A 20,607-nucleotide genomic window follows, 5' to 3' on the forward strand; every position below is an offset into this window, starting at 1 on the left:
ACTAAGTGTGCAGAAGTCCTTTTTGTGGAAGTCAGATTTAACATACAACTTACCTGGCCTTTGTGCTCAAGTGGAGATGTTAAGCCTGTGCCCTCTTGCTTCAGATATGGCTCTTAGTGAGTCTTCGAATATAAAGCATTTTGTTGACTAGCAAACTTTTTTCAGAAGAACTTAAATTAGTCTTCCTCTGATTCCCTCAAACATCTTCAGCCTCAACTTCAAAACACTTAATTGAGTAAATGGTAGACATTTTGCAAATGACAGTGACATGATGATGTAGAGGGAATATCTCTGCATGTGAGAAAAGGTTATCTCTATTAGCTGTACTTAGCACACTAGAAATTTTTCCGTATAGTTGCCACTCTGTGCTGAATTAATTTTACTCACATACTCCTGCTTACTAATATGTAAGTTCACATAGCTCTCCAAGTTGAACTTGGAAAACTTGTTTTGAGTGAGCTGCCAAGCTAGGAGCTTGGCTTCTGAAATCTATGGGCAGTGAGTGGTCTACACTAAAGTCTGTATATTTAAACGCTTTTCACAGGTGATAAAGATCATTAACAATATTTGGTTTTAGAGAGGATGAAAATGACTAGTGTATTTTAACAGGCAGGAGATTTGCAATTTTATTTTTAAATCATGATTTGGTGTAATCTTGAATCATTGCCTTGGAATTCGTCAGTTTATAGGATAGCTTCCAACTTCAGTTGCCAGAATAAATAAGATCTTGACTTGGTTGAATTTTGGGTGCTGTGAAGATTGAAGGAGCTTATTAGGAGATTTCCATTTTGGCTGTGATCATCTCACTGTATGGACAGTCCTAATGTGTACAGGGACTCCAAGAACATCAGTTTTGAGTAGAAGAAAGATGCACTTTGAGTTACCCATGGTGATTCTTCAGATGGTGCACAACAGTGCTTGGTGCATCCAGACAGTGGAAAAACTAGACAAGAGCATCCAGTGTACTGAACAATGCGACAAGTATATCTGAGCATAGTGCTAGACTGAATTGCAGCAGGGACTTATTCAGCATGGTTGCTTTCTGCTCATGTTTTCTGCTAATGACATTAAACGCCATTTGGTCTTAGCCGGGTGAATCTGGATTAATGTCAATGCATTCTCTTGTTATAGGAGCAGCTTACTGCCAGTTCATGGACATGTTGTTCCCCGGGTGCATTAGCTTGAAGAAAGTAAAGTTCCAAGCAAAGCTGGAGCATGAATACATTCACAACTTCAAGCTTCTGCAAGCATCGTTTAAAAGAATGAATGTGGATAAGGTAGGCATTCTGTATTTGTATTTCAATCATTGCAAGCTTCACAAGCTGTATAAACTGGATAAAGTCAATAAATAGAAGAAACAAACTTCAAAGCACTTAAATTCCACTTTTTTGATTTTTGACTGGGAACTGAAATTGTAAGTTGTGTGTGAAGATGTTCTTGACCTTTCATCATCTGAAAAGGGTGTTTGGGCACATGGGAAGAAATTTGGCATGCTCCATTTAGGTACAAAGTGAAAATTGAGTCCATGTGTCTGCTAAGGAGTTATACAGCTTAACTCATTATTTCTTAATATCAGAGACTCTTTTGATAAAATACCATCTGTTGGAAACTTTTTGCCATCATTGAACACCATGGCTTTAATCTGAGATACCATAAAATTACCGATGACCTGAATTTCCAACAAAACAACCTGGAAGTATGTTGCTTTTGTAAGTATTCCATATTTCTTGTCCAAAACTGGGTTTAAGGAATTTCTAGTATTCAAGAGCTGGAATAATACACCCAGTGATTTTGTAGGTTGGCCAGCGCATGTGATCTCATAAAGTTTAAGGAAGGAGGTCTCTCTTAGGAAATGACTTGTTATTCAACCACAAGATAGTGGTTTTGTGATTGCATTTGTAAGTTTCATAGACTCACAGATATAAATTACTGCATTGATAAAACTGAATAATCGAAGTTATGTTCTTATACTTGCAGTTTTATACAGATGCAGTATATAATGTGGGGAATCTCTATTGATTTTAGTGTTGCCTTATTCTGAAATTTAAACAGCCTTATTAGAAAGTCTCACAATAATTTCATAAAGAATTGGAAACCTTTATTATTTCCTGAAAAGTTATGCTTCTATTTACAGTATGATTTGATACCGAAGCATTGGAAAACCCAATAAAGTTGGACATTGTCCATTTTTCTGTAGATAGGAAACTTGCTCTATTCAAATGAAACAAAAACAAGGGATACGCAAAATGCTACGTGAATCATTATAGGAGTATCATGGACTTAAAAAATACTGGACAGTTGGCTTAACCTTGAAAAAGATGAAAATCACAATGCAAACCTAAGGTACTTTGTTTCCAGTTGATAACTGAATGCGTTCAGGAGGTATTAATGTCTGCTGAACCTAGCTCTTCAGTTACTGTATGAATTAAGCAAGGCAGGGCTATCCTCCTTCTGCAATATTCCCTTCATAGTCACTGTCTGCCCACGGCATCTTGGAAGCTTATGCTTCCTGCAGAGCATTATAGAGCCGTGCCCTTACACTGTCACTCTACCACCAGTCACCTTTTAGAGGCTTATGTGAAGAATTTGTTGGACACTGATAGAGATGTCCTCGTAGCCTCTCTTTTGTTTTACTAGGCGTTTCTGTCAACTTTTTCAGATCAACAAACTATTTTATGTATAGCTATATACAGAATGGAAAAAAAGTTACAAGGTTAAAACTTCAGGGTTAGTTAATAGTGAACATGTACTACCAAAATGGAGGGTGGTTTGAGTGTCAGCGTGTCATGGAAAAGCTGATTCAGGCAGTACAACAGCAAGCAAGAAACTTCATCTGGATCTTTTGAAGCGTTGTTCACCATTACTATGCCCACCTGCAGCACATAAATTTAAAAAACAGGAATCCCCACTTGGTCAAATATAGTCCTACTCCCAGAGCAGCTTCATTAACCATAGCTATCACTGCAATAGGAAAGGAGTAGCTCTGTGGAAGAGTGGTTATGAAGGCTTGCATATAGCCACCTCAAAGGCTGGGCCTTCATTTTTTCTTCTTATTAAGACCACTTGTAATTCCAGCATAATTTGCTGTTAGGAGGAAAACAACGGCAGAGGAATATATACTGAATGAATTATAAGATAAGTATTTTTTTTTCCAAATTCTTATGTATGTATTTTTTAATTTAAAAATGTGAATGGGTTATTATTGGAAACTTTATCCTACCTTTCAGGTAATTCCAGTGGAAAAACTGGTCAAAGGGCGCTTCCAAGACAACTTAGATTTCATTCAGTGGTTTAAGAAGTTCTTTGATGCTAACTATGATGGGAAGGAGTATGATCCTGTGGAAGCTCGACAAGGCCAAGATGCTCTTCCCCCACCAGATCCTGGTGAACAAATCTTTAATCTGCCCAAAAAGTCCCACCATGCAAACTCTCCTACTGCAGGTATGTTGTGTCTTCAAGAATTCTATTTTTGTTTCTGCAGATGATCATAATCTGTGACTAGTTTTACCTAAATACTAGTTAGAAATTAGCACCTTGCGTGCGTGAGCTATTCTTTCTGTGTTGTCATAGGCTTAGCATCTGTCATGTCAGAAATTAACTTCCTGTGGTGTGTTCTAGTTTCACCCAGTCCTGTCAGCTCTGAGATGTCCTCCACTGAACCCTTGGTATAAGAGTTGTGAACTCTAGTGGTATCTTCTGATGAAGAAAAAGACATTTAGGACTGTCATCACTGACTGTAGTGTGTGTATGTGATTTTAAGAACAGGAAATTTATAACAATGAATTTTTTTTAATTATTTTTTTCATGGTGCTAAATCATAAATGCTGTCCAGAAAGCAAATAATAATAATGATCTGTGCTTTGTGCAGCTTACAGCTCAGTCTTGTAAGTGAGCAACATAGCAGCCATTGCTCTTTCTTGAAGATACATCTGTTTTCTGAAATTTTGCTTTGTCTTTCTGCAAGAGGAGTGAACAGCTAGGCCTGGTCTTTGGTGTTTATCTAATATGAGCACTACTGGTCACTCAGCAATGCCATTTTTCTTGGTAACTGTGAGTTAAGTGAACAGAAGAGCAGGTATATAGAGATTTATTTTTATTTTTTTTAAGTAACCACTAAACAAGTGGTGCCAGGGTTAGTTGGCTGCAGATGTGTAGATTTGTGCATACAGAAACATGCATGCGCGCGCACTTAATTTCTTTACTGGTGTGTCCTGAGTTTGTCTTATTCATGCTAAATCAGTCCTCAAATAACAATTAATTTTCAGCTGACGTAATTCCATGGCCTATCTTCTCATTGGCTCAGTTGTCCACCACTTCTGGCAAAAGGGAAGGGGCAGGTATCAGGCAACCTCAGATTTAGACTGGCTTAAACTCTGGAATCATACCCAGATTTCAGCAATCTGCTCTGACCACTTCTGACGTCAAAGGTGGGCATACTTGGCTGACTGCCTTCATCTCCTTAGCACTCCCAGGAAGCTGAGCACCTAATAGCTGGGCAGTCCTGCTCTGAGATTCTAAAGTGTTTGTTTGTTTGTCGTTTTATTCTCTCTGTTGTTTTTTCATGACTTTGTTCTTGCATCATTTTGTATCTAAGCTTTTGAATTCTAGGGCTTGGTATGCTATAATTTCCCATGTGCTGCCTTGCACTGCCTCCGAAAACAAAAAACCCAAGTAGGCATCATGCAGTCCATTTGATAAATTGGAAAATACACGTTTATTAAGTACAGAATTTACCGTGCTTGTTGATCCTTCTTGCCAGTGGTCTGTTTTTACTTAAGTCACGAATGTGTCATTCAAGTTAAAGCTGTGGAAGTCACAATCCTATAGAAGTAGAATAGTTGCTGGGATGGAAGAAGCCAGTCAATTTGGATGATAATGCAGTGATCTCCTGTCCCTTTACTGGCTGTACAAGAGCATGCCACATGCCTTCTATATGGAGTAGGACAACTGAGATATGTGATGGTTTTTTGTCAATGTTCTTTGGCCATGGAAGTTTTCTTTTTCATGGAAAGCTTCCTTCCTCATTAATTTAAACATTTATTGTCCAGATTTAGGATAGGCAGGACACTAGTTTAATTTGTGTTGAGCCAGGGAAAAGGGCTGTAGGCATTATGTGATGCTAGGTGAAATAAGAATTCTAGCTTTTATTGCTGCTTGCATTGTAGAACAGTTAAGTGCCAGCCATAGGTTTATTACAAGCATGCAAATGCACGCTTTACTGGAAATGAAGGAATATTCTTTACAGAGGTTACAGGAACCATACTCATGTGAGTAAAACAAGCTTAACCATTTATATTAAAAAAAAACCCAAAAGATGAGGTCTACTGAGTTCTGCAGCAGTTGAAGAATTCCTCACTCCATACTAAGTTTCATCTTCTGCGGTAGTACAGTCATGAAGAGAGAATATATGCCCATGAATAAGTGTAACATCAGATGGCATCATTTAAATGGTTATCTATAACTTTAATGCCAACTACTTGTTATTCTACAGCCATGGGACTTCAGCAAAGTGGCTGAGGTTTTGGGGCACAGCTAAACTTCACAGTTCAACTTGACTTTGTTATGGGAGTAGAAAACATTGTGGGCTGTTTGATATAATAACCTCTTACACCAACTCAGCAAGAACTTGCCAACATCAGTAGCAGACTGCCACAGTATCTTGCCTTTTTTGTTGTTGTTGCTCGCTTTATTTTAACACTGAAGCTTTGAAATTGTAATAGATTTCAAATCACTAACAAAACAAAAAATGCAATAGTGGTATAAAGGAACTAGCAGATCTTTTAACATCGTATAGAAGTTTTTAAACTGTGTGCGGTAGACAGGTATGTATCTTTTGTTCAGTATCAGGAGAAAGTAGACTTATGGGCACCTACTCACATTGTATTTTTGTTTTGTCACTGACCTTTAGATAAGCCTATTCCAAATTGATTGAATATATGATTCAAATTGATCAAATATTTTAAGGGAATAATGTATTTAGCTGCTAGCAATTCCATATGTGTTCAGATGATTCGTGTTGTCCCACAGCAGCTATTCCAGTGCCCTTTGCCAGATCTTTGTTTTGGAGTGATTTAGGGGATGTTAATCTCCTTAATGATTCGTAACTAGAGTTCTAACACTGTATTTTCAGAGATAGACAAGGATAATGTCACTCAGTTACCAAAAAAGCGGTCAAATCCCTAAGGACTTCTTGGAAAGCTTACCCTAAAAGGTAGCTGTAGTGAGTTAGGATTATTTTTGGTGTTTTAATCTGACTCTAAAGCTCGACAGACCCACCATATCTGATAGCTGCTTTCTGTACCGCAAAGTGGCATATGCCTATTATCTCTGCAGATGCCAAGTGTGGTCTTCATTTCATTTTATAAAATGATGTTAACGCAAAGCAGAACCTGAGAAGTGCGAAAACACCGATTTTTTGTATTTATTGGTGAGTACACCAACAGCCCCTTCCATACCCCTTTGGAAGGCACTCTGACTGGTGAGTCAGGCAGGCCAAGGAGAATGCAGCTCATAAGGGCAGCATAAACAGCTCCTCCATCTAATCATATGTACTACCCTCATGCTGCCTGTCTTTCTCAAGAGACAGAGCCGATTTGCTGCAGGGCTGGCAGTGCTGTGAGGGAAAGATGACTTCGGAACACGCATATATTTCTTCTAGAAGCAGCAGATACAGCAAGGAGTGCCAGGTAAACGCAGCTCCCGGCTGGCAGATGAACATGATTTCATCCTCTGGGGGTTGAACCCACAGCACAGCCCACCAGCGTGGGCTCTCTGCCAGGAGGGCCACAGCTGCTTTCGGATAGGATGCCATCTGCCCGCCCTGAACCTTTAGGTGTCCTGCAGCCCCCTGCTATCCTCTATGCAATGGTAAACAGCCTACAGATGTAGAATCACAATTATTGTAAGGGATTAAAATATTAGCGTGTTGTTCTTTGTGCCGGCTCTAATCCTCTCAGGAAAAAAAAAAAGCAGAAAAGCTTCATCTGATCAAATTGAAAATTTTGATCCAGTTGTCAGGGTTTTAGCTTAGTGGCTTATGTAAGGTTTCCTGTGTATCAGAGCTTTTTGTATGGGTGTGGAGTGTCAAAAATGCATGAGTAGAAGACAACTTAATGAAATTAATTATTTATGTATAAGCTAAAAAGGCAGGAGGTCCTTAGAACTGAAGGCTGCTGGACTTTTTAGTTTGAAATATTCTGTGAGAGCAGGATGACTAAAGCAGAACTGGAAAATACTGGAGGATCACATGAGGGCTAAAAATAATCATGCTATGACAGGGAAAATAACCAGGGCAGAATGAACTGTTTGTGCATGGATGCTATATATATATATATGTATGCTGTCAAAGAGCCAGTTATGCAAGAAAAATGCCAATATTCTGTGGGGAAATGGTATACGCTGCTATGACAAAAGTGCTCTAAATGAATTTTGAGGAATAAATATATTCAACAAAGGCAATCTTTGTAGCATTGTAGCAGTTAGTGGTATGATTAAGCATCCTGGGGAAATGAAGAGCTAATCCTGATGCATTTTTCTTTGCTTTCCACCAAAACACGCTGCCTTTCTCCCCACGTTGCAGGCAGTTGGTATTTCCGAGGGTAACCCTGTCCATCGTGGCACATTGCTGTAGAGCTGGAGGTAGGAAGAGCTGTAAGGCGACAACTGAAAATGCTTTTGTGCCTGGTTCATGTGAGGCCAGGGGAGCGTGCTGCCCCATAGGAACAGCGTGTGCGAGGTGGAGAGGGAAACGGCTCAGCCTTCAGGCAGACAGACCTCTCCTATCCACATCAGGAGGGTTTAATTTTTAAAGCCACTGAGGCAGAGAAATGAGACCACATAGCAACACTGCTTGCAGTGCAGGAGCAAGGGCTGTTTTCTTTTTTTTTTCCTTTTTTTTTCCTTTTGGGATCATTTCCTTGTAGCTAACCAGGGAGTTACAGAATCGTATAAATCATAGGATTTTTTTCTTTTGTTTTCTTTCTGGGAGGACCTTACATTTTAAAATGTTTTCTTCTCTTAGGCCTAATGTGAAATGCTTTCATTAACTGGAGTGCTTGCATGCTTGAAGAATTTTCTGGAGAAAATAGGGGTTTCAGCTGACTTTTTTTTTTTTTTTTTACCATGTTGGTTGTTTTATATTTAAAGATACAGTTTGTGATGAAGAGAGGGCTGTGGTTAGTTCCTGTTTATCAAATCTCCTTCTCTTATAGATGAATGTGGGCGGTCATGCCATAAACAAAACTTTCATCTAGCCAGTAGATCGCATTGTATGTTCTCTCTTGGGTGGCTTCGTTGAAATTTGTGGGTATTCCATTGTCAGGCGTTTGTACAGACTTCTCCTTGCCAGTTCCCTGGCAGTGCAGGGCTCATCAGACTGTGCTGGAGCCAGCAGTGGTGGCAGTGTGGAGAGCTGAGGGAAGAGGAGTCCTGCCACAACTTAGGGAAGTCAGTACCATGAAGTAACTGGGTGCTGCGCTTCAGCGTATCAGGATGCTGAAAGCTGGTTTGACTGAGGTCATTTCACTCCCATTAAGCATCAGTTGTCATCACTTGTGCCATTAAGCATCCCTAAATGGAAGACTTTCTTGCATCCCAGCGTAGCCGTAACAATAAGCATGTGTGAATATTAATTTGCTTACTGTTCTCACTCATTTGTTTTAAATGGGCTGATATTTTAGTTTGTAAATAAATTGCTAGCTCTGCGGCCTTTTAGTGGGTTTGTGTATTCTTCTGTGGCATGAGTCAGTAATATTCATTTTAGGAAGCTTTACAATTTGAAATTAACATTTCAGTTTTTTAATTTGAAGATACAGCTCAAATGGTTCCCCATTCAATTGAAGCAATAGCTGCGAGGGGCTCAGCCAAGTCTTGCTCGCTCAGGGCTTCCACTGCTCTCCACACTGTTCTCACGCACGTCCACACTGCAATCATGCACGTGTTCCCTTGAAACTCTACATAAATATTTAACAGCATACTAATTACTCATATAGCTTCAAGGAAAAATCATCTCTAAGCATTAAATGGGTCTTGTCTGCAAGACCACACTTGCAATGTAAAGTGACCTGGAATTCGAAGTCTGGCTTTGTACCCAAAATGTACATGGTGCCAACATTTTGTGCTTTATATTTTGGAAGTGTACATCTTTCTTTTTGATATTTAGCAAAAAAACAATAGTAAGCTGGGTTACTGACTAGTAATTGTTTCTGGAGGATTACAGTTAGAAAACTGCAATGCGTTTCAGAATTGTTTCATCTGATTTATTTAAGAACGAGGACACAATAATGTGTCTTTAGAAACGGTGCTAAAGTTCACTTATTGTTCCCATCTCTGCATTTTTACCTGTTACACAGGTAGGAACAAAAAGTTATCCAGGTGCTAATTGATGGATCTGCAATACTGCTTTAAAAATGTTCTTATTTAACCCTGTATTGACCTCAAATCAGAGCATCATAGAATCAGAATGGTTTGGGTTGGAAGGACCTTTAAGATCATCTAGTTCCAACCCCTCTGTTATAAGCCAGGACACCTCCCTCTATTCCAGGTTGCTCAAAGCCCCATCCAGCCTGGCCTTGAATGCTTCCAGGGAGGGGGCATCCACAGCCTCGCTGGGCATCCTGTTCCAGTGTCTCACCACTCCCACAGTAAAGAATTTCCTCCTAATATCCAGTCTAAATCTACCCTCTTCCAGTTAAAAACCGTTTCCTCTTGTCCTGTCACAACCTACCCTCATAAAAAGTCCCTCCCCATCTTTCCTGTAGGCCCCCTTCAGGTACTGGAAGGCTGCTATAAGGTCTCCTCAGAGCCTTCTCTTCTCCAGGCTGAAGAGCCCCAGCTCTCTCATCCTGTCCTTGTATGGGAGGTGCTCCAGCCCTCTGATCATCTTCATGGCCCTCCTAGGGACCCGCTCCAGCAGCTTTGTGTCCTTCTTGTGCTGGGGGCCCCAGAATTGGACGCAGTACTCCAGGTGGGATCTCAGGAGAGCAGAGTAGAGGGGCAGAATCACCTCCCTTGGCCTGCTGGTCACACTTCTCTTGAGCATGCTGTGATAGAAGTTTTTGCAATGTGGTGGAAGCTGGCAGGGCCCTCTGTATTCCTCTGACCCACTCCCTGCTCCAACAGGGACACCAGAGCAGGGGCCCAGGCCCAAGTCCAGGCAGCTGCTGAAGGTCTCCAAGGAGGAGACTCCACACACAGCCTCTGGGCAGCCTGTGCCAGTGCTCCGTCACCTGCACAGCACAGAAGTGCTCCTGGTATTTAAATACAGTTTGTTATATTTCAGTTTATGAGTGCTTCATCTTGCCATAAGCACCATTGCGAAATGCCTGTCTGTCACCTTAACTCTCCCCCATCAGGTGTATACACATTGATGAAATCCCCCTGAGCCTTCCCCTCTCCAGGCTGAAAGGGCACGCCTCTCTCAGCCTCTCTCATAGAGGAGATGCTCCAGGCCCTTCGTCATCTCTGTGGCCCTTTGTTGGACTCTCTCCAGTATGTCCAGATCTCTCTTGTACTGGGGGGCCAGAACTGGACCCAGCTCTCCAGATGCTGCCTCACCAGTGCTGAGTAGAGGGGATGGATCGGCTCTCTTGACCTGCTGGCAATGCTCTTCCAAATGCAGCTCAGACGACTGTCGTCCTCCTTGCTGTGAGGACGCAATGCTGAGTTACATACAACTTGGTGTCCACCAGGACCCACAGGACTTTTTCTGCCATGGGGCTTTTGAGACATTTGGCCCCCAACATGTTTTGGGGTGTAGGGCTTTTCCTGACTGGTGCAGGACTCTGCACTTTTCTTTGAACATCGACAGAAAACATGGGAAGGAATCAGTAATAGGTAACATTTATGACATTATTACAGTGCAGTTCTCTCAGTGTTCCATGAAAAAAGCTGATAAGAATGCATTTTGTATGTAAAATATTTGTGTGAGATATTGTGCTCTCTCAGAAAATGGAAATAGGACTTCAAGGAATGCTGTCCAAACAACAAAAAAAAAAAACCTGTTTCGTTGTGACATTGGTAATGTGGGATGTCTGAAAAGTCTTACTGAATGCATAATTACTACCAGTATGAGTTTTTTTTGTAGATGGACAAAAAATATTTCCATGGAAGTTGTGATGTTGGATGGAATTAGAACTGCTCGAATTATCTAGCTCCTCTGAGCAACAAATTAGGAGTTATTCCACTCTTGCACTAATTGACTGCAGGGTCACTGCGGTGCTCAGTAGCAAAGTTATTAATGTCTATTAAAATCTTTCATCTCCATTAAGGTATTTGGCTGTCTCAAGCACTTTGCACAACTCTTATCAAGCAGTGTCTTTTAATTCTTTTATGAAATTAAGCTTCTGTTAGAAATGGGAAGCTTACCTCTGAGCTGATTCCGAAGCTGATATTTTAGAATAAATGCGCATTAAAGATTTTTCTTTTTTTTTTTTTTCCTTTCCTTCTCCAGGAAATTTTTAATTAGAAAACCCTAGGCATTCTCTGTTGCAATTAAGTTCTACCCAGCTGTCACCGATACTGTCTGAAAGGCTCAGATTATTTAGCTGGCTTTTAAGTGTGTTACTGGAATTGGAATATCGTGTTCATTTCAGAGCTGATCCTGAGGAGGGGAGAAAAGTCCATTTCCTTTGATTTGTCTGGACTATGTAAAGCTTAGTATCACTGCGCTGTAGAAATCCAGAAGGCTTTGTAGCTTTCAAAGGGCAGAACACAATGCGATGTATTGATGTATTTGGTACTATCCAGCCTGCAGACAGCAGTGATGTGAGCTTGCTCTGTGTGCTTTGGGAGGGTGCCTCAGCTGCAAATTGGAGAGAAAGTCTGGTGGTTCAGAGTTAGCATTTGCTCTGTCCTTAAATCTCTATGCAGGTGAAAAAGGTATGTCTCCTTAAGAATTCAGCTTTTTGTGATCCGTGCCTACACAGAATTAGCTCTCTTCACAGGGCTTTCCGTTATGAAAGGGAGCACCGCACAGGGGCTGCACAGCCTGCCTTGCTTGGGTCATGCACCGTGGCCTCTGAGGGGAAACCATGCATAGCTGCTGGGCTGAGGAGTGCTGCCCTGCAAAGCTGAGCAGCCTGTCTTCTGCTCGTGGGTAGGCACCTAGTGAGGAAGTCCAGCGCTGCCTTGGTGTAGAAGAATGGCAGTGAGCAGAGGGAAGCAGCACTGCCCAGCTGAGGTTTCATGTCTGAATGACCACACCTTGTTTAGAGCATTCAGTTCTCAGCTGAACTGCTTCCTGCATGTGTGGAATACAGTAAGAACTTAATTGCATGGGATGGAAGTATTCATTAAAAAGCTTCGTGCCCCACTAGAATTCCGTAATGAGAGTGGTTATTTCCTTCATGTGTTTACCTTGCATATTTTGACGCCTATTTTCTTCTGTTTACCTGCTAATCCAAATAAAATTAATTTTCCTGGCTTTGAAAGCACCTTAACAATCCCTTTCTTACGCAGTCTGTTTGAGTTAGCTGAAATATGGACTGAACCTGGAAAAAGCGTTATGCAGGCAGGATGCTAAATTTTATGAGATCGCCCATGGAAATAAATAGCAACAAAATATCTTGGCATTTTTAGTGCTTTTCCGCAAATGATTTATTCTAAGTGTGATGGGAAAAGCAGCGTAATTTCGGGCACATAGACAACATAGAATTTTCCCAGTTTTAACAAGTCTGTGTACTGGCATCCAAAATCTGCTAGAGGTGAGTTTGTGTAATTAGAAGGATTAGCTGGATTAAGTAACCATTGCTGCTGCATTTTCTCATCGTTTGTCAGCTCCTCCACGGAACCACTGCATGCAGGTCTGGGTCAGTGAGACAGCACGGTCGCTATGACTCAATTGCGTAGGCAGTGTCGCAAGTCTTCCTTCTCCCTGTCTTCCTTCTCCCTGTCCTCCTTCACCCTGCCTCTCTGTGACTTCTTACTAGCAGTGCCTTCATAGAACACCAGTACCAACGCATTGCTCTATTGAAGCGTTGTTGTACATGGGAGACGTGTTCTGAAAATGGCAACGTGGAATGTTTTGGTATGCGTCACAATTGGAGTAGCCTTATGGGGGGGCAGCTGGCTGGGTGTCGGGTGGGAGATTGGGGTTCAGGCTCCTGAGAAAGCTGAAGCTCGGCCCTCCAGCCATGGTGAACTGCAAACTCGGAGCTCAGCAGGCCTTTGGGCTTTGTGTGTCCCAGAATTCAGAACCAAGGGCAGCTGATGGTAAAAGAAGGCCGTGGAGCCCATAAGCGTGTCTGTACATCCGTGGCTGGCTCTTCAGAAGAGCCGGCAATAAGTGTGGGTGCTGCAAAGCAAGACTCCTGACACATACTTGCTTAGTGAATCAAATAAAAGAGGTTGGAGAGAGGGCCAGGGCTTTTCTCTGTGTCCTTAGCCCAAGCAAGGATGGTGCTGACTCCTTCTGAAATCCATTTCCAGCGGGCAGAAATGAGGAGAAGACTGTGAGGGGAGCGAAGTGCTGGTAGCACTGGGACAAAGTGGAAGGCTGGGTGCAGAGCAGGAGGGACCAGCTCTGGCAGGGCAGGGCCTGAGGGGCCTGCTGAGGGGCGTGAAGAGGCTGCAAGGCTTCTTCATGGAAAGGGCTGCCTGTGCAACGTGTTAGCTGCTGGTTTCTCCTGGTGGAGAAATTGCACTGTGCTCTGTCAGCTCTGCTGCGCGAATCATTAGAAACAAATAGTGAAGCCTAAGCAGATCAAAAGGGATCGCTCAGTCACCATGGCAACCATGAGTTCACTGATGGATTTAGTTCTGCTCACACTGTCTGAATCTCCGTGCCCTCGTCACAGGGATGGTTTATAGGAACAACAAGGAAAGTGTGGGGATGGTTTAGCTGAGTTTATTCCGAGTGCATCTTTCTCCAGGGGGCTGAAGTTAGATAGGTACACCGAGCGTTGGGCTAAGGGAATTGTCTCTTAACAGCGCTGTTTTTAAAAGCTGAAAGTTGCCGACAGCTAAGGGAACTTGATACTCCTAGTCTGGTTTTCATGTGTTTTAGTTTGAGCTGCTTCCCTCTCAGTAATAAGGTCAAAGTAAAACTGATGGAAATTTGTTTTCCTTTTCTGTGGTAAAGCGCTGGAACCATTTCCACTGAAGTAATGGTGAGAATGGCTGTCGGCAAGTGAGATACATTCATTTCAGCGTCAGGTTAATAGCGATGTATTTATCCCGGGGATAAATTTTGATTGCTATTTATTGATTGTACTTTTTAGGTGCTGCTAAATCCAGTCCAGCTTCTAAACCGGGATCAACACCTTCTCGTCCATCTTCAGCAAAAAAAGCTGCACCGAGCAGCTCAGCATCCAAATCAGATAAAGATTTGGAAACTCAAGTCATACAGCTCAGCGAACAGGTAAATTTACTTGAGGCATAAAATTAGATGTGTTCATTGTCACAGACGGGCATGAAATCTAATATTGCCCTCTGTAGAATGAAATCCTCCAGAATTATGAAGGTACAAAAGATTTGAATAGCCCAGCTGGGAAGAAAAAGAGATTTATTGTTAAAAACAGCATTTACCAGAGATGACTGGTATTGTGCCAGTACCTTTGAAAGGGAATCTTAGGAATGCCAGGTGAGTCTTGCTGAAGTATGAGAGCTTTATTACAGATGGTTTTATTAATTAGATTTTGAAATATATCTTTTACTTCACTTGGATAGGAAAAAGTCCAACAGTGTCTTTGCTCTTGTGTGTTACAGATTTGAAATAAATCATTTTAATATGTTGTGCAGAAAACAAGCCTGTTTGTAATAGCAGGGTGTTAGAGAATTGCAGCTGAACTGAGACTAGCTCATTGCGCCCTGCTTTCTGGAATGAAAGCATTCAGGAGGAAATAAGCCTTTCTCATTTAAAAATGGGTCTACCTTTGTGAAAATACTTAATAAATAGTGTTCTGCAACATTATAAAATTTCAGAATTTCTTCGGTGTTAAGAAAGTAAAGGCTTGATTTTTATTTCTGCTATTTGGCTCTGTCATTCCTGGGCACACAAGAGTAGTCTCCACTGGACAGGAATAAATACCTGTGTCTGGCTCAAGACCGTGCTGTTGATGGTGTCAAGGCCACTTGTATAAATGAGACCTGACTGCTGTATTTGTCAGGGGAATACAGAAAGGAAAAGCCTCATATTTTACAGCAAGAGCTGCTTGGCAGCCGCATACAGAAAGTCATTATTCTGGATTAAGTATAATTTTCCACAATTAAGGTCATTTCAGTTTCAGACTTCCATTGACCTGAGCAGCAGAGATCTTAGTTTGTTTGGGCACTGACTGCAAATTCTTTGTTACTGCTTTGTGCCTAAGGTGGTGATGGACAGCCACATCCCAAACACAGCGTACTGCAGATTGTGTGTGTAATTCCGAGCAGCAGCGAGCACAACAGAGCTCACCAGTCTTCCAGGGTTGCTGCTGTAGCAGAAATGTTTTAAAGTGTTGTATGAAGAATGGATGCATGGATGATGGAATTGGAATCTTTTTTTTTTAATGTCATTTTAAGTGGAGTTCGAACATCATTTAAATGTGGCTTAAACCATGACATTCATACATAGAAGTCAGAACGTGTTCACTTCAGCAGAAAGAGTCACTTTGGATATGAGCAAGATAAAAATATTTGATCTTTACTAAGATGCAAACAGGCAGTCACTATCACATCCTCTGCTAATGTATTTCTAGCAACTTCCATGTGTGAAAACCTTGAGCTTTATACACAAACAGCCCTGAGGAAAATTGATGATTTCCTCCACCACAAAAAATAAATTCTAAGGATTCAGAAAGGTGGTGTTTTACAAGCTAGTTTTTGAGAGACCTTTTCTAGCTAGAATGATCTAGGAGCCTTTTTTTCTTTTTTCTTTCGTTTAATGCTGGCAGTACTCGGTATCCCATTTGCCACTAATGATTACTTTTGCACCCCAGGCATATAACACAAGCCAAAAGAGCTCTGCTGCAAGCAGCTTTGAGCCAGGTTTTTCTTATCCCCAGTATGAACATGTTGGAAGAGCCAAATTGCCCATTTTTTCCCCACTCTCCAGCAACCAGGGGAGGTATGGGCAGGAGCCAATTATACTACCTTTGCTGTTTTGATTGTTAGTAAAAATTGTTGAACGGGATCTGCGGCTATCACATCCTTGTCTGGCTGTTAACAGACTTAATTTCAGCCCTGTCACAAATGGCAGCCAAGGGAGATTCAGGCATCTAAACTTCTGTGCAACTTGTAGTGGAAAAGTTGAAGTGGGGGGGGTGTCCATATACTATATTTTACCATAGGGTTACTCGATGATCTATTTGCAGTGACTGTAAGCCACGCGTAACATTTGCTGGTTTAATGGCTCTCAACAATCTTAAAGTCTCTCTTAAAATGGCCACACAGCTATTGCCTTGGCCTGCGCTAGTAAATTAAACACTTTCAAGGCATGTCACTGCGCACTGGAGCTTGATTATCCATAGCATTAAAATGCTAAATGGTCCCTGCTGTGCTTTAGGTCTGCGCCAACTAGCAGTCTCCCAAAGGGTTTCTGAGTGCAGCTGAGGAGAAAACACAGACCAGGAACATGACATTACACGTGGAGAAGGGACCTTTACATATGGAGAGTGGTCCCAGAACAGTTAACTGGATACCAGCGCAGACATAATATCTGAAAACAGCACCGTCTTGGCTGCATGTTTACAGCAGGTGCTTAATCTTCAGCCTGGATGCGCAGTCCTGCGAGCATTCATACCACCAGAGGAAAGAGCAGTTAGTAAGAGCCGCTGCTTTGCACCCATTAACTGGATTGCAGGGGTACTTCTGATCCGGACATGGTACGTGGGAGTTAGCATCTGCTGTTCCTCCTACAGGCTAAGCCTCTTGGCATCTTAATACGAGGAAACGCTAGCATGCAGATGTGCTAATTGTCTGAAGGAATACAAATTAATGCATCGCAGACAGGTAGATAATATGCAAGTGAAGGAAAGTGTATCTGCTTTGGTTATAACAACGTTTACTGAATGTTGCATATGCTGTGTGCATACGTGCACACCTTAATGATTCTGTTTCTTCAAACGGTGTGTACGTGATGCAATGAAAACAGCAAACTGCCTTCATGGTAAATAGGTTAGAAGGTGAAGCTGCTTGTGCTGTTAGCTGCAGATATTTCAGCTGAAGCTGGCTGTTTTGCTGCGCAGAGCAGATCTGGCAGTAGTTAGGTTCTTGTTCCATCTGGGTGCTGGAGCTGCTCTCGAGGAATACACTGCTGCAGATCCAGAAGACATGTCTCAAATGTGAGAAAGACCCCGTGTTTAAGTAGGAAACACATCTGTAGACCAAACTGTTGTAAACTTTTGTTCCGTTTTGCTATCTGTACTTACCCGTGACTAAATAGTTTTAAGCTGACTAGTCACTGTATCAATGATAGATTCAAACCGCCTAGGGAAAAGTCGAGTGTCAAGCTCAGGCGGCTGCTGAGAGATGGGTTCATACGTGAATAAGATGTTCTGAGATCCTGCCCTGGCAGCAGGTCCATTCTGCTGTCTGACACCTCTGGGAGTGCAGTCAGAGGTCAGAAGAAGGCATCGCCATCTCAGCAGTTATGGAAAGATGAACTGGTAGGATTTAGTGGGCTGTCAAAGCACTGCGTGAGCTCCCTTGGTGTTCTTACCGGTGAATGGAATAAATTAACTTGCAGTGAATCTGGCGACAGGGAACTTTCTATTAAAACTGTATCTGTTCACTCAAATGTCATCTTGATGCAAGTTAATTTATGTAGCATATTTTCTTTAGAAAACTCATTTGTGTAATTGCAGGCCTTAAAATGTGGATGCTAATTTGGCAGTAATTTGGAATGATTGGGGTCAGAGTGTTTATTGCAAGCGGCTTCATCCCTGATTATTTCCATTGGCTGATACACTGCTGTTTTCCAAATTTGAGAGCCACTTGCACATGTTACACCGATCAGCTATACCACTTTAAATAGTAACTCATGGTTTGTGCCACAAAATTATTCTTGTTAATATATATGTGTGTGTACATGTAAATGTATGTATAAAAATATATTGCGACATCTGTCATGATTTATATGAAGCCTAATCTTTAATAGCTGGGTTACCCATAAATTATTTGCAGCAGTCGTAGCAGTGAAATAAAAACCAACGGCATAGCCCGAAGACTCTTGTGTACGAGGTTGCAGTCGGGAAAGACTGACATTTGAGAGAATTTGTTGATAGTGACAGCACATGAACCAGAGCAGAAAGTCTGTGGTGCATCCTGGTCACCGCAGCGGCCTCAGGGCGCTGAGATGCAGGTTCTGTGGGGTGGTTCAGCAAGTTGGAGGGCAGCAAAGAGGTGAGAAAACAACACAGCAGCACTTGCAGCTGGAAGACCTTTTACTTCTCAACCAGTTCATTTCCCTTTATGAGCTTTTCTGTTGGACCCGTATATTTTTAGGCAAGGAGATGTGGTAGGTTTCCCAACAACTACACATTAGTCCAGGCAGAGTAATGGAATTCCTATGCTGAATGTTTTATTAATTACCATTACATGACGTTTCTGGCAGCTTTGCTAGAAGCCACGCTTTGAGTAGCACTGACTCCTGAACTGCCACTTCAGGTTTCAATTTGCAAGAACACTGAGAAATCTGACCTCTAAGGATCCAAGGTTAAGATGTATCCAGGAGATGCAATGAAGTATCCTGATTTACTGTTTATTCTTTGTTGTGCAGCACTTCAAATAAGTGGAATTCACTTCGCGCTATAAAATTGAATATATACTTACGGTGATGGTTGGCATATGTGTAATTGTGTACTTCTAGGCTCAGTTGTTTTGTCTGCCATGTGCCTCACCACTGATGCATCACGTACTGGTTTATATGCAGGTACATTCATTAAAACTTGCACTTGAAGGAGTGGAGAAAGAAAGGGATTTCTACTTTGGCAAATTAAGGGAGATTGAGCTTCTCTGCCAAGAACACGGGGGAGAGAATAATGACCTTGTCCATCGGCTAATGGAAGTCCTCTATGCTTCAGAAGAACACGTAAGTTCAAATTTAATGTGTATTTTATTGAGATAAGACAGCCTCGTTCCATTAAAAAATATTGGCACAGTACTGAGTCATGTCCAACATGTAGGTCAGCGGAGCTGTAGGAGCGAGGCTTTCCATGCGTCCTTCCCCAGAAGGAAGCTGGCATTTGCAAACAACAGACTTTTCAGCTTGGGGAATAGATTCAGGAGGCCAGCTTGCTTTTCGCTGCTTCAGTGTAGGTTTTGTGTTCCTCTTTAGCACAAGGTAATCTGTCTGTCACAATTTTAAATTGATTTCATGTGGTCCTGAGCTTTAGTCCTGTTTTACTTCTATCTTTCTGCATGAAGCCTTCCACTCGGTGTCCTTTAAGGTGTTGAAGACTGAAAAGCAGAGAAATTCTCACAGAGGTGCTGATTGCCATGTACAGCTGTGAACTTTCTCTCGCCCGTGTGGCACTGTTGTAGCAGGCACTGCGCAAGTTGCCAAGTGCGTAATTATATCTGCAGAGATAATGCTCCTTAGCATTTTTTATCCTGTTGCTATAGGCAAAATTCTTCAGCATGCAAACGCAATAATCCCCTATTATCAAAACTGCAGAAATGTATTGTCTGCAAGATTAAACAAGAATCTCACTGTGTTTTAGGCATATCACAGTAGACCCTGAACAAAGCAAGGAGCTGTAAAGGATACTGGCTAAATTCCTCAGATACACTGAGGGATAATGATTTGGTAGAGATTTAGCTGAACTGCTCCCATTCATGCTAACTAAATCCCTGTATGCGCTGCTCTGACGATTGACCCCTCCAGTCTCCTGTGAATGGTAGCTTTGGCTCCAGAACACATAAGCATCAGCCTAATCTCTCTCTAGCCCTGTGGCACTGCAGCCTTTCTTACATCTGTTCCCAGAAAGCTGCTGCAGTCAGCCGACTCAAAATTTTATATCAGAAGTAGTGCTGAAGATACTGCTACCTCGTACGCTTTTCTAAAACAGACTAGTCGAGAACTAGTGAACGTTGGGTGCAAGAGGGTCGCAAGGTTGCCACCAAGAGGGGCTGCTGCTCAGATTAGAGGTGACATGGGAAAGAGGATTTGTTCGGTGGTGTGGGGTGAGTGATAGAGTGGAAAAGGAGGAGGAAACCATTGTTTTCACAGGAGTAAACAGTCGGACACATTTGCCAGCCTCGTGATAACAGGCTAAAAGAATTATGCGTAGATGGTGGTCAGAGAAAATGTCTTCTGGATTCAGGAACAGTGATTTATTTATAAAGCAAAGCCAGAAAAATCCCTCCTCTCCCCATACCCCTACCACATCTGTCTCAGTTGGCTTAAGTAGGAAGCGATTCCCAGCCAAGAAATGCATTTGTTGCTTTTCTTCCTGCAGTTTTCCTTACTGGCAGAACACATTACAAAATGTCCTACTTCAGCCCACATCTCAGTGCTTTATCTGCTTCCTCCTTCCAACCCTTTCTCTGCTGAAAGCACCATCAGTGCCTGCACAGGAACTACACGCACCAGCTGTGCTTTTATCTAGAATGCGTATCCAGTTGGAAGCCATGGATGTCACTCCAGAAACCTTGATCCCCCAGGAAAGAATGCAGAGGCTATTCCCCACT

At 42.1% G+C, this 20,607-nt stretch overlaps 1 protein-coding gene across 4 annotated transcripts in view; it reads left to right on the top strand.

Moving 5' to 3' along the window:
- Positions 1-20,607, top strand: part of MAPRE2 (microtubule associated protein RP/EB family member 2) — a 92,730-nt gene that overhangs the window by 64,824 nt on the left and 7,299 nt on the right. For all 4 annotated transcript variants that reach the window (XM_021386715.1, XM_021386718.1, XM_021386714.1 and 1 more), the window contains 4 exons: positions 1,132-1,277; positions 3,228-3,441; positions 14,217-14,356; positions 18,848-19,006. In XM_021386715.1, the coding sequence (XP_021242390.1) occupies positions 1,132-1,277; positions 3,228-3,441; positions 14,217-14,356; positions 18,848-19,006 (659 nt within the window). The remainder of the gene's footprint in view (positions 1-1,131; positions 1,278-3,227; positions 3,442-14,216; positions 14,357-18,847; positions 19,007-20,607) is intronic.

This window comes from Numida meleagris, chromosome 2, assembly GCF_002078875.1.
Source record: "Numida meleagris isolate 19003 breed g44 Domestic line chromosome 2, NumMel1.0, whole genome shotgun sequence".
Lineage (NCBI taxonomy): Eukaryota > Metazoa > Chordata > Aves > Galliformes > Numididae > Numida > Numida meleagris.